The following is a 13575-nucleotide window of genomic DNA, read 5'->3' as shown; positions in this document are numbered from 1 at the left end:
GAGTGACCGGGACAGAATCTGGTGACCCTACTGGGACTAGAACCCGGTGTGCCGGTGCCGCAGGCGGAAGATTAGCCTATTGAGCCGCGGCGCCTGCCACAATGTTCTTAGACATTTATCTACATCATGACCAGACTATTACATTGAACAATCACCAGCGTGAGTGTGAAAACAAACATTAAAACACTTGGTTGGAACGCTTTATACTTTGCACAGAATGGAAACTAAAAACTATTAAACCTCTTACACAATTAGTCTCCAGTAGAGTCAAGTTTTTTTTTTTATATATATATACATAAGTATTGTCTAAAACATGTCTTCTTTGTAGCAGATAGGCCTTGTGCTTTAGTAAGGTCACAAATCTGTTGTAACCTATAGCTTCCCTGTCACTTCTCTGGCTTGCCACTCCTCCTATGCTTTGTTGACTGGAAATTATTAAAACCTGCCCTTGCCATAGAAACTGCTGCTGCTGTAACTGACCACGCCATCTTGATTTCATGGTTTGGGAGAATATTGGTTTCTACCACCACAGGAATCAGAGCTTCTGCCTTCAAAGTTTCCTCTATTCATGGAGTCTAAAATTTGAAGACTGATTGTTGTAATTGCCAAAATCACCGTAGCTTCCACCACCTCTGAAATTGCTTCCCTCATTACATTCCACCCATTGTAAGCATCCCCACTGTTACCACAGCCACCGTGACCACTGAGATTTCCCCCACAACCAAAGCTGTCATTGCCACCAAAACTACCTCTGTGATCACCACCAGTTTCCAGAGCCACTAGGACCTCTCTGGATGGATGAAGCACTAGCCACCACCTACTTTGATGGTCCTTCCTTACTTTGCAGCCGTGACTATTCACATGATGGTATTTCTGAAGAACAATCTTAATAGTAAATGGAATGATTCAACACACAATAAACTCAATCTACTACGAGACTTAAAATTGGCAAATTCAGTAAAATCTGCAAAATTCAGTAAAAACTGCAAAATCATCATTGTTACAAACCAGTAATAAACTAACTGAAAAGTTATAAAAGCAATCCCATTCACAATACATATAAAATTTAGGCAAATGGGATTAATTCAGGCTAAGAAGTTCAGTACATCAAAAGCAATAAATCAACTGAATAAAAAGACAACCAGTAGAATGGAAGAAAATATCTGCAAGTTATGCATCTATTAAAAGATTAATATCCAGAATATATAAGGAACAAAAAATCCAGGAAATAGACATGAATCTAAACAAATAACTTCTCAAAAGAAGAAATACAAATAGCTAACAAATACCTTAAAAAAAAGTTCAACGTCACTAGTCATCAGGGAAATGCAAATCAAAACCACAGTGAGATAAGTATTGACTCTAGTTAAATTGGCTATTATGAAAAGGACAAATAAGTTTACAGACACTAGTGAGAATGGTGAAGAAAAGAGAACCTCATGCACTGCTAGTGGGAATGCATATTTGTGCAGCCATTCTGCAGTATGGAGGGTCTTCATAAAAACTAAGATCTGTCATAGGACTCAGCTATCTCACTTCTGGGTATGTAAGAAATGAAACTAGAATATGAAGGTGATATCTGCACTCCCAAGATTATTGTTCATTGAAACACCATTCACAGTAGCCAAGATATGTCCATCAATGGATGAATGAATAAAGAACATATGGTAACTGCACACAAAGTGGATTATTATTCATCAAGAAAAAAAATCCTGACATTTGCATAAAAATTGCTAGAACTACATGCAGGTTGAAGTAAGATACAGAGAAGCTCAAATGTACTTGTTTTCTCTTATATGTGGAAGCTAAAAAAATGCACTGATTAGTAGAGACTGGAGATACTGGAGGGTAGAGGAAATAAAGGAAGACTGGATCAACATAGATTGAATTCGTAATTTCTATTATGAGTTATATGAGGAACTATAATCCACCCAACATGTGATATAACATATAGGAGAGAGGAGCTTGTGGTTTCTAAACACAAAAGATAAGAAAATGGAAAAGCTAGTTGCCTGGTTTGATCACTTTATGCTGTATATGTGTTGAAACATTGCATTATATCCCATAAAGGAGCAATATTAAATGTCATTAAAATTTTTAGAATAACTAAAAAAGAAATTATACTCATGCCTTGCCAAATATCTAAATGGATTTCACCTGTTTTATAATTATCATTGAAAATTCAAAAAAAGCAAATTCGTTAATAAATCATACAGTATCTCTAATGACTTTATCCATTTTCTGGTGCTTTGTCTTTATGTTTTTATTTACTTCTTGGAAGAATTTTTGGAAACAGATGCAGGAAATTTTAAAGTATGGAAGGACTGAAAACAGGCCAGGGCCCACGTGAAGGACAGTGAAAAAATGCTAGGGTGATACTGACCTCCAGTGGCCACAAAACACAGACACTAGTAATTCTCAAGAAATTTAAACCTAGCACCAAATATAAAATTATTTATCTGCTTCATCTATTTCTTAAGACAACAGCAACAGTGGAAAATTTTGTTTTCAAATTTCATGCTTAATAAAGAAACACCTTCTTGCTGAGTATATATAATCATTCCAATTGGCAACTAACAAGCACAGTAATTTATTATCAGATTATACTCTTAATGACATACACCAGGAATTACATAAACTCGAGAGTGAATACTTTACCAGTCTAGAGAATGATGGACCAAATTCTGTATTTACATGAGATAATCAAAGAAAAGGCAGGAATGCTTTTCACACCAAAATGTATTAAAAATATGCTATGGTAAAATACTTTATTTAAAGAACACTGATGCCTAACTACACTTTTTAAAAATTTTTTCATATATTGCAACTGACTTAAATCTGGAACCATGATCTTGATTTAAGAGACGAAAAGTGTGAAAAATAAAAATAAAAAAATTTCCTGTTTTTTAATATATATATATATATACACACACACACACACAGTCCTGTCAACTTCCAAATCCTTAAGAGTCTAAGGTAAGACCAAGGCTTTTAAAATGACACACTACAGGTATTGCTGTGTAGAAGTTACAGAAACTAGCATTTGTCATTTATAAGTCTTAGTTTTACTGTGAAACATGCACCTATTTATCATCTTAAACATTTTTTCATTTGTAGAAGAAAATTTGCTACAACTACTAAAACTGCTGATAAGATAGAATTGTTTCAACTTCGCAGGAACCATTTCCACTTTGTACTTAGGCAGAAGCTTTGCAAATCCCATCTGATTTACAATATATTATGAAAGGAACGCCCTTTTATTCTCTAATTCTCACTGTCAAAGAGAAAATTTCAAAGTATAAGGCAAGTGGGCATTCTGTGATTAGGAATTAGAGGAATGTATGAATTAAATGCTTATCAATCTGAATAACAGCACAGGTTTAAAATCTTCTAGTCAGAAGCTAGCATCGTGGCTTAGCAGGGTGGGGTGGGGAGGCGGTAGAGTGGGGGAGATAAAGCCACCCTTTGGGATGCCAGGATCCCATATGGGTGCCAGTTCAAGTCCCTGCCGTTCCACATCCAATCCAGCTTCCTGCTAATGGCTTGAGAGAAGCAGTAGCAGATGGCCAAAGTGCCCCTGCCACCAACTTGGGAGACCCAGTTGGAGCTACTGGCTCCTTGCTTCAGTCTGGGTCAGCCCTGGCCATTGCAGCCACCTGGGGAGTGGAAGATTTTCTCTCTCTCTCTCTCTGTAACTCTTTCAAATAAATATTTTAAAAAATCATGTGGTCAAACAGACAAGAATTGCTATTACAAATGATTATGGAAAGAAATTTAAGTGAAGTGAGAAAAATCCTATAATCTTTTTCTAAATTTCTGTGGGAAATAAAAGCCAGCTATAATGAAGTACTTTTAAATGCAAATAATTGCTAATTGACAGAAACAGAGTCAAAGTAAATCTGAGCCTAGAATTTAGAGTATTTAGTAAAACAAGTCAATATATTTTTACTCTTACCGAATATAGTCAAAATATTCTTTGTGCTGGTTACGATAAAAAACTGAAAATTTAAGCATACGTCCTGAAATCACTTCAGCCTTCTCCAACAGCTGTGTTAGATGAACTTTTGAGTAGTCTGAAAATAACCAAGAAAGTCCATTAAAAACAGAACACCAAAAAATAAATTACATATTTAATAAATTGAAGATTTTTTAAATTAACCTTTAGGGAATTCAATTTAGTGAATAGGAAATAAAATTGTAAACAGAAATCATTCATTGTATGGCACATTTTTCATTTTATAAATGTATTTAAGTTATCATTGCTGCTTAGAATTATGTTTATATTTTTTCCACTCTACAAAATGGAAGATACTGAAACAAAAATAAGCTAAATAAATTTTCATAACTCAAGTAATGTCCATCAGCACCTGACTAGCTTTTCTTTGAGCAAGTGATAAAGTCAATAAAATAAGCTGATAGTTTATAATCTGCAATCAATAACAAAATTGGAAAGCAGAAATAATAATGCTCATTTATTTTGTAAAGCTGATAAGACAGATTAAATATTAGCATTTTAGGTGCCAGTGTTTGTGGTGCAGCAAGGTAAGCCACTGGGAGCACCAGTTCAGCCCCTGGCTGCTCAGGTTCCAATCCAGCTCTCTGCTAATATTGCTGGGTAAGCAGCACCAGAGGGCACAAGTACTTGGGCCCTGCCACCCACATGGAGACCCAGATGAAGTTCCAGGTGCCTGGCTTTGATCTGGCTTAACCCTGGCCATTGTGGTTATTTGAGGAGTGAATAAGCAGATAGAAGATCTCTTTCTTCATCTCTTGGTCTGTCTTCTCTGTCTTTCAAATAAATAAAACTTTTCCCTTTAAATGACTATTTTATTGATGCAGAAATTGAAGCTTATCAAACTTTTTAATGATTTTGCCCAATGTTCATATAACCAGTAACTTACGAGACTTGGTTGCTAGCTCCCAGTTGATTGTCTGAGTACCAACACCCTTTGAAATCTAATGATACTGTGAAAGTAATGACACTTTTTACCAATTTTTCATTGTCAAACTCTTGCACGAGAATTAACTTCGTGGTTAATCACAGTTAAGACTTTCCAAACAGACCAACTTAGTTAAACTGCTCACAGCAACATTGTTTGGTTTACCCACTGTTTCCCTGGGTCAATAAACATTTATATTAGATCATATAATGCACAGGTCAGAATACAAAGTCAGATAATCAAGATAAAAAATTGCTTCAAGGAACTAGCAATCTAAGGGAGGATTCTAAGGAAAGATAAATATATAGAGAGACAAAAATGACTTCTTATGGCATCATTTTTAAGTCTGGGATAAATACGTGGTATCATCTTTTTCACAGAATGAAGAGTTTGGCCTGTGGCATTCTATTTTATTTCCAATACCTTGCACAGTGCCTCATACATAGTATAAGCTCAATAAATATTGAATTAGATGTCTGGCTTAAAAGACAACTTATATAAAATAGCTGTCTCAAAATTTACAGAGTCAAGGTTACTGAGAAAGCATGGGTGAAATAATCTCTAATTATGATAAACTCAACAGTTTTGGACATTTTAAGTTCCTCTTAGATTTTAATCATGTAAATAAAAATGCACGATTTATAGAAAAATATTGTCACACATCTCCAAACTGGCATTTTCCTTATTTATCCTATAACTTCCTTAAGCAAATTATGGTATATAATTAAAGGAGTACTATGGTCTGTATATGGTTTGAGTTTGTCTTCTAAAAGTTAATGTGTTAGAAGCTTTGTTGCCAGGGATGTGGTACTTAGAGGTAGTGTGGGACCTCTTTTAAGATGGGGGGTCAAGTGGGAGTCCTTAGTTCAATTGGAGACATGCCCTGAGAAGGCAGTGTACGACCCCACTCTTTGGCTTCCTGTCTAATAATGTGACCTCCTGCTCCTACACATTCTCCTGCTAAGATACCATCGACCATTACACCCTCTTCCGAAGCTAAATTGATGGAGACACCCAGTCTTAGACATTCAACCTCCAAAACTGAGCCAAAATAATCCTCTTTTCTTCATAAATGTCTCAGGGATTTTGTTATAGTTAACAAGAACTAAATCATATTAAGATACAAGATTTACCTTCATATACATAGTAAACATGCCGTCACATCGTTAACTAGATCACAGAATAGACTGAATATATACATGTGTAGAGTCTGTGTGAATCTATAATATTTCTGAACTAAAATCCTAAAAGGTCTTCCTTAAGCTGCAGAAAAAATTTGATGCCTTTTCCTAACATCAAATGGGGGTTTTGGCGGGTATACTATAGCACCTTTTAGTGTAAAATACTATGTTACTGTTTGCTATCATCCTTTAGAAAACTGCATGTATTACAGATTGAATGTCCCTTATCTGAAATGCTTTGGATCAGAATTGTATTCAGAGTTTTTTAGTTTTTGGAAAAATCGGTATAGGCTTTACCAGCTGAGCATTCCTACCCTGAAAAGCTTCAAAATCCTAAACTTTCAAAACATATGTCAATGCTCAAAAAATTTCAGATTTTAGAGCATATCAGATTTTTGACATTCAAAGTAGGGATGCCTAACCTGTAAAAAATGTCAAAGAGATTGTGCCTATGTGCTTACTTAGATTAAGCCTCCCTGGTAGGGTAGAATGAAAATGGAGAAGCAGGAAAGAGTGAATATGAGATTCCAAAGAGAAATTTTAATTCAGGAAAAAAAAAATCAGGTGAATGCTAATTCCAACATGACACTTGAAATACAGTTAAAAGTTGTATTATGAAGAATTTTTATATCTATTGTTAATAGAGAATCTTTAGCTATTTCATTACTGATTAGTGAACTATGATTACTACCATTTCTCACCTATTCTAAAATGCATTTTTACACATTTAAACATCTCTGACATGTGCCTAACAATAAATGTAAAAGAAAGCACTGTCGTAAGTTAGTTGGTGGAATTTTTTTCTAAGTGATACATAAAATGGTGCATCTTAGAATTTATGGCATAAGATAAACAAATATGGTACTGGAAAGATACTATTTTCTTGAAATCTGGAACACTGAACACTGAAATCTTTAACAAAGATGCTACAATCCTTAACAACTTCCTCAATGAACAACAACAACAACAAAAGGTTGCAGATAAAATCAAAATCACACAGAAGTAAAATTTCATCCATTTAACATGTTCATACAAATTTCATATTTAGTGCAGACTGAGAAACAACAGAAGGTATTGAAATAAAGAACTAAGCATGCAATGATTCTAAAATAATACAATTCTGAGGCCATGGGTTGGGGAGGGGAGTGGGGAAAGCTGATTGATCTGAAGGATGTCTCAGCTGAGGAAAGTTGCTAAGCAACCTGCAATAGGTGAGGCAAATTGTTTACAAGACTTTTTCTAGAAGCATCTTTTTTTACTGTTGCAGCCTCTACCCCACAACATTTTTATAGGAAATAGTCATCTAGACAAAGAGGAGAACAAAATTCCATTCTGAAAAACAAAAGAATGACAGAAGTGCTTAGGTAGAGAGAGAGCTTTTCATCCTTTCAATACCTCACTGTTCAATAAATGCTTGTTTTTGTGTTTTTTCTTTTTGAAGATTTGTTTTTAAAATGGAGAGAGAGAGAGAGAGAGAGAGAGAGAGAGAGAGAGAGAGAGAAAGGGGGTGGGTGGATATCTTCTATCTGCTGGTTCACTTCCCAAATGGGCAAGTCTGAGCCAGACTGAAGCCAAGAACCAAGAACTCCATTCTGTCTCCCACATGGGTGGTAGGGACCCAAGTACTTGGGTAATCTGCTTTTCCAGGTGCATTAGCAGGACGCGGGATAGGAAATAGAACAGCTGAGACTCCAATAGCATTCTGATTTTGGACACCAACACCACAAGCAGCAGCTTAATGTGCTGCAACACAACGCTGGTCCCTGAGTACTTCTTGGTTAATGAGTAAACAATAGGTGAATGAGAAGAATGATAACATTTCCATTGGAATAATCTAATGGAATATTAGGGTACACTTTAGCATCAAATGCCACAAGCTCTCCACATCAGATCTCCCAATGCCAAATGGCTATTAGGTATATTTTAATGAAACAAAGACATATATACACACATAGGACACTAGTTTAGACAGGGTTTTTTTTGTTGTTGTTGTTTTTTGGACTCTTACAGCATTTAAATGAAACATCTAGTAACATTTCTGCTATGGACAGACACTTCAATCTATAATACCCCTAAATTAGATAAGAGTATTTTTGAACTTTATTTTAATATATGTGAAAATGAAAGTAATGAAAAAAAAGTAAAAAGACATCTCTGTGAAAATGAAACCCAATGTATGATGAGTATGTTTTCAAACTTCACCTGTCTTTATTTGCAAAACTTTCATTTGGGGAAAACATAAAGAAATGATTTGAAGCAATCACCTTGGTGCTCCTACTGAGAACCTTAGCTCTGTCCAACCAAAACCAATTTAATATTGTTGTTCCACGGTGCTATTGACAATGCAACAATGACCAGTTCAGTACATATCACCTTTATAATTACAAAAATAGATTTTCTGTAATTTACTTTCCAGTAACAACTAAGTAATGGTTATTTTTTCCCTATATTTATACCTCGTTCTCTTACCTGCTGTGCAGAATTCTATAATTTCACTCCATTCGGATACAACATAGTCACCATCAACTTGCTTTGAGGCCGTCTGCACTGCTACTGTATACTCAGTTCTTGGACTCAAAAACCAGTGTCCACGTACAGTCATAGGCAAGGGAACAGCTTTTGCCACGAGCTTTGTTGGAACATCCTAAGAGGGAGAAAAGGAAGGGAAGGATGGAAGGAAAGGGAGAACAGATACTAATTCAGCATATAACTTTAATGAGTTGTAACCAATTAGGAAGTTTATTAAATTCCTAGCTGACAACAGAATTTTCTTGTTTAAAGATACTTAGATTTAAATCTCTTATTCTTCATATCCAAAAACTAAAGCCCCGACTTGATCAAGAGGCCTGCTCAAGACCACACAGCTAATCAATAGCATAAATGTTCATGGATTTGATTTCCAGTATGTTCTTTTCTGAACTATATGTTCCTCAAAATGCTATAACCTGTAATACTAAATAACAAAGTTTTTTTTAAGAACAAAATATATTAGATATTAAAAGTACTACATTAATACTAAATGACAAAGTTTTTTTAAGAACAAAACAATATATTAGATATTAAAAGTACTACATTTGCTTAATTTACCTTATTTTTTTTTCAGGACTAGCCCACTACTAAACAATTTATATGTGAAAGGATAGAATTTTTTTAAAAATTACTTTAATTAAATGGATCTGTTTTAATACAAATGAGGCTAACATCTGCTTTACTTTTATTCAGGTACTGAGTCTGAGTCACAGAATAGTTTAAGTATTTGTAAATAAGGACTAATCATTAATATGCCAGATGAGTGGACACTACATTTTCAATGACATGGTATCCTAAGTATGGAGTAAATAAAGGGGGTTAAATCTTGAGCTCATTTAATATTAAATATTTCCAAGTTGCTTCAAGAAGGCAAATGTAAACAGAGTATCACCAAGAAACATAATCAAAATTAGAACTTGGGAACAATAACGACTGATTAAGTTTGCTTTCTCTTTCACACAACATAAGAAAGAACACTTAAACCAGTTAACTTATCCTCTCTACAGGTACTTTTAGAGAGATATACATCAGAAAAGATGTATGATATGTAGACAGGTATGCAAATAAACATTAGAAATATTACATATCTAAAAAAATCTAAAAGTTGGTAATTTTCATTCTAAAAACAAAAAGGCAATACAAGAAATTTTCACTCCCAAAATGAACAAAACAACAGAAAATTAACTGCCTAAAGCAATTTTCAGCCCTAAAGTGTTTTAACAAATAACATGATGCTTATAAGCTGTATCAGATTCCTCTTTTGGCAGTTAGCAGAGGAAAAATGTGTGTCTCAATAAAGACGTATGCACTGCCTGTAGCACAACTTTCTGGCTATCTGCTTCTGATTCTATGGAAGCTATTCTACAATTTTGTAATCTCTAGGAATTAGTAACAATTCAGTTATTCTTGTCTAAATACCTGTAAATAAATTCTGCCAGTGGAGGGACACTGCACCCATTTTTTTGAGTCTACATCCACATTAATTTCAATATACCTGATCTAAAAATGAGTATCTTTTTGTATTATCCTACGAATTCAATGTAGTACCTTATCAGTTTCCTTATTAATCAGTTGAAATCTTCAGCATATACTGATTTCATGTCTTCATGACAGCCATGATTTTACCATTTTTGAAAATTATCTTTTAACAATTAGTATAGCATTTTTTATAAAATATATTACAGGATTAGGTTTTAAAATCACATAATCTTTATTCTTGCCAATATAAAATATATTATTAATGAACCATTTTTTAAAAGATGTTCTTACTACAAATGTTTTTAAGATGCAAGTCAATTTAAGTGTTTGTTGCATTTACCTTGTGCTTGAATTTATTAGAGTTCTTGTTCTCTTTCTTGTTAAGGTCTATGAAATAATGTGTAATACGATCCTTTGATTTTGAATCCATTTCCCATGAAATCTTGAATGAATCACATGTAATATTGCTTATTTTGATGTTATGTGGTACAGGAAGTTCTTCCATCTCTGCTATGCCACTGTCTTGTGATTTGTTCCCTGAAAGAAAACAATACACATAAAGGTAGTTTCCAATTAATGTGTTGTTTTCCAATTTTCAAGGTGTACCTATTTTGAATTCAACTATATAGTTACTAAATCTAGGATTTAATTTAGATCATGAAGTAATGTCAGTGCTAATGATAATAAAGGATGTTTCTAAGGTCCTATTTACAATAAGAGATGACTTAAGCCTTCCCATATCTACATTTTCACTAATATCTGCTTTCATAGAGTTGAAACAGAAACACTGATGGTTACACTTACCCTTAAAAGCCCCCAAGAATCCGTTTTTCCTACATGACCAATCAGTTCTGCCCTAGAGTAGTATCAGGTGTTTTAAGCTAGATGATGTCATAAAAATGCTGACAATCAAAGAGTCCAGTCAAATAAAAGTAATGTTTCTTTAAAAGTATATGAGGTAGGAGCAGGCATTTGGCCTAACAGTTAAGGCATTTATTGAGACACCTGAACCCAGATTATGGTTCTTGAGTTCAAGTCCTGGGATTTGCTCCAGATTTCAGCTTTCTGCTAACACACACCTAGAAGGCATCAGGTGACAGCTCAAGTAATTGGTTCCCTGCCACTTATAGGAGATACCTGGATTGAGTTCTTGGCTCCTGGCTTTGACCTGGCCCAGCCCAGTGTGTATGCGCGTGGTGGGTGGGGTTTACAGGCATTTGAGGAGTGAATCAGCAGATGGAAGATCTCACTCTTCCTCTGCCACTCTCCCTTCTTCCATCTTTTTCTCTCAAGTGAAAAAAAAAATCCTTTAAAATGTATAAGGTAGCAATGACAACCTATAAAAATTGCTGTTCCTCTTTTATTTTGGAAATATATGGAAATAGCAGCTAATGATTACATTACACATCTAAATAACATTGAAGATAATTCAATTACAAGTTATTATGTCAAGGATTACTTTAGGAATCTTTTACCTATGATATCTTGATAAATTTAATTTTGAATAACAAAATGATAGATAAGGCTAAAAGAAAATATGATTCCCATGTTAATCGATATAACTGAAATACTGAAAAACTGATCTCATACCTGGTTACTCTGAAGACTGTCTCCACACTTCTACTAAGAGAAAATGCTATCACTTAAAGTGATAAGGACATGAGGAATGACAGTACAAAGAAAGGAAATATACCCAGACTTGCCAGGTTTGTTCCATATACAATAAAGACATACTGGATTCAAATTTTATTCTACTTCTTTCTACCTTCCCTTTCCCCATGCCAACATAATGTTCAATTCCACAAAGAGAAAAAAGTGAAATAATTATTCACATGACAAAAAAATGGTAGGTCATATACCAGTTACGTATCTTAATCCTTACCAGAAAACAATAAATTTTGGTTAACAAAAATTAAAAAGCAATAACATTGAATGCCAGCCTGTTATAATACCTTCTATGTGTAGATTAATTGTTCTCTCCTCTGCTATACTCAGCACCAATCACTCAAATAAAACTTTTGACAAATCCCAACTTTATTAAATCTTTGATGTTATCTCAAACTGTATTGTGGCCAGAGGAACCCAACGGCAATCAACAATTGACTTCAAAATACCTTTAAGTTCTTCACTTTTATTTGTTGAACAATATTTTTTAAAACTTTCCTCCTGGGGCCGGTGCTGTGGTGCAGCTGGTTAACGCCCTGGCCTAAAGTGCCGGCATCCCATATGGGCGCTGGTTCAAGTTCTGGCTACTCCACTTCTGATCTAGCTCTCTGTGATGGCCTGGGAAAGCAGCAGCAGATGGCCCAAGTCCTTGGGCCCCTGCACCCATGGGAGAGACCCGGAAGAAGCTCCTGGCTCCTGGCTTTGGATCTCCGCAGCTCCAGCCGTTGCGGCTATCTGGGGAGTCAACCAGCAAATGGAAGACCTCTCTCTGTCTCTACTTCTCTGTAACTCTCTCAAATAAATCTTTAAAAAAAAAAAAAAAAAAAAAAACCTTTCATTCTTCTTTATAGCACCATCACATCCTAGTTTCTCCACATACTTTATACATGAAATTCCCAGAAAAATTTCTCCCACTTTTTACTTTACTCCATAGCTGTTTTCATACAATCCCCAAATTGCTTTTGGCTTAACACTTTTCAGAATTCAAGAGAAGGAAAAAACCAAGTGGACTCCCTTTAATAGCCTTGGGAAAAGGAAAGGAAATAAATATTCTAACAGTAATTTTTGTCCTATTTTCAAAAGGTCACATTTCAAACTACTGTTTGGATTGCAGTTATCTTCAAAACAGTAGTAGTATTAATGAAAATCTCTCTAGACACTAATGATAGAAAATTCTGTAATTCATCTATACTATAACTCTGTCCATACAACTTCACATTAAGAATAAAATTGTTTTTTACAATCCATAGAGAAAAATAAAACTATTTTGTACTTGATCCAATTTACTGCATATACAATTTCAATATATTGACATTACCTAACATATTTTACCATTTAAACTGCCACTACTCTTATTTTATTCAAACTTAAAGTGATAACTGATTTCTTCATACAGTACAGCACATTTTATAAATTTTCTTCTAATTGTTAAAATTTGCTGAAAAATGTTCCTTACATTAAAATGTGATATGGGAACCTTTGCTGAAATCATATTTTTTTCCATTAAGAACACTATAAAGCTCAAACCTGTAAAGGATTTATTATATTAAGACTCTTCATTTTCAGACTACCCATTAAAGTCCAAGTTATTAACAAAACCACTAAACTTTACAGCTTTCTTACTTGGTTAAAGAAAGTAAATAATTTAAATTAACAACACAATTAATTACAGAATGGCTGACAGTGTCCCTACTAGTCATACAAACATTTGAATTCTAATGATGCCAGGCCGGCGCCCTAGCTCAATAGGCTAATCCTCCGCCTGCGATGCCGGCACACCA

The 13575-nt window shown here is 34.6% G+C and overlaps 1 protein-coding gene across 1 annotated transcript in view; it reads right to left on the bottom strand.

Annotated features, from left to right (window-relative positions):
- The window catches only part of PHYHIPL (phytanoyl-CoA 2-hydroxylase interacting protein like), a 56209-nt gene that overhangs the window by 10793 nt on the left and 31841 nt on the right, over positions 1–13575 (bottom strand). The window contains exons 2-4 of the mRNA XM_008270105.5: positions 10470–10666; positions 8591–8765; positions 3956–4073 (exon numbers count right to left, since the gene is read on the bottom strand). Of these exons, the coding sequence (XP_008268327.2) occupies positions 3956–4073; positions 8591–8765; positions 10470–10666 (490 nt within the window). The remainder of the gene's footprint in view (positions 1–3955; positions 4074–8590; positions 8766–10469; positions 10667–13575) is intronic.

The sequence above is a fragment of the Oryctolagus cuniculus genome, chromosome 15, assembly GCF_051225735.1.
Source record: "Oryctolagus cuniculus isolate XC-2025 breed Fujian yellow rabbit chromosome 15, ASM5122573v1, whole genome shotgun sequence".
Taxonomy (NCBI): Eukaryota; Metazoa; Chordata; class Mammalia; order Lagomorpha; family Leporidae; genus Oryctolagus; species Oryctolagus cuniculus.
This window is presented reverse-complemented; position numbering and strand designations above follow the sequence as displayed.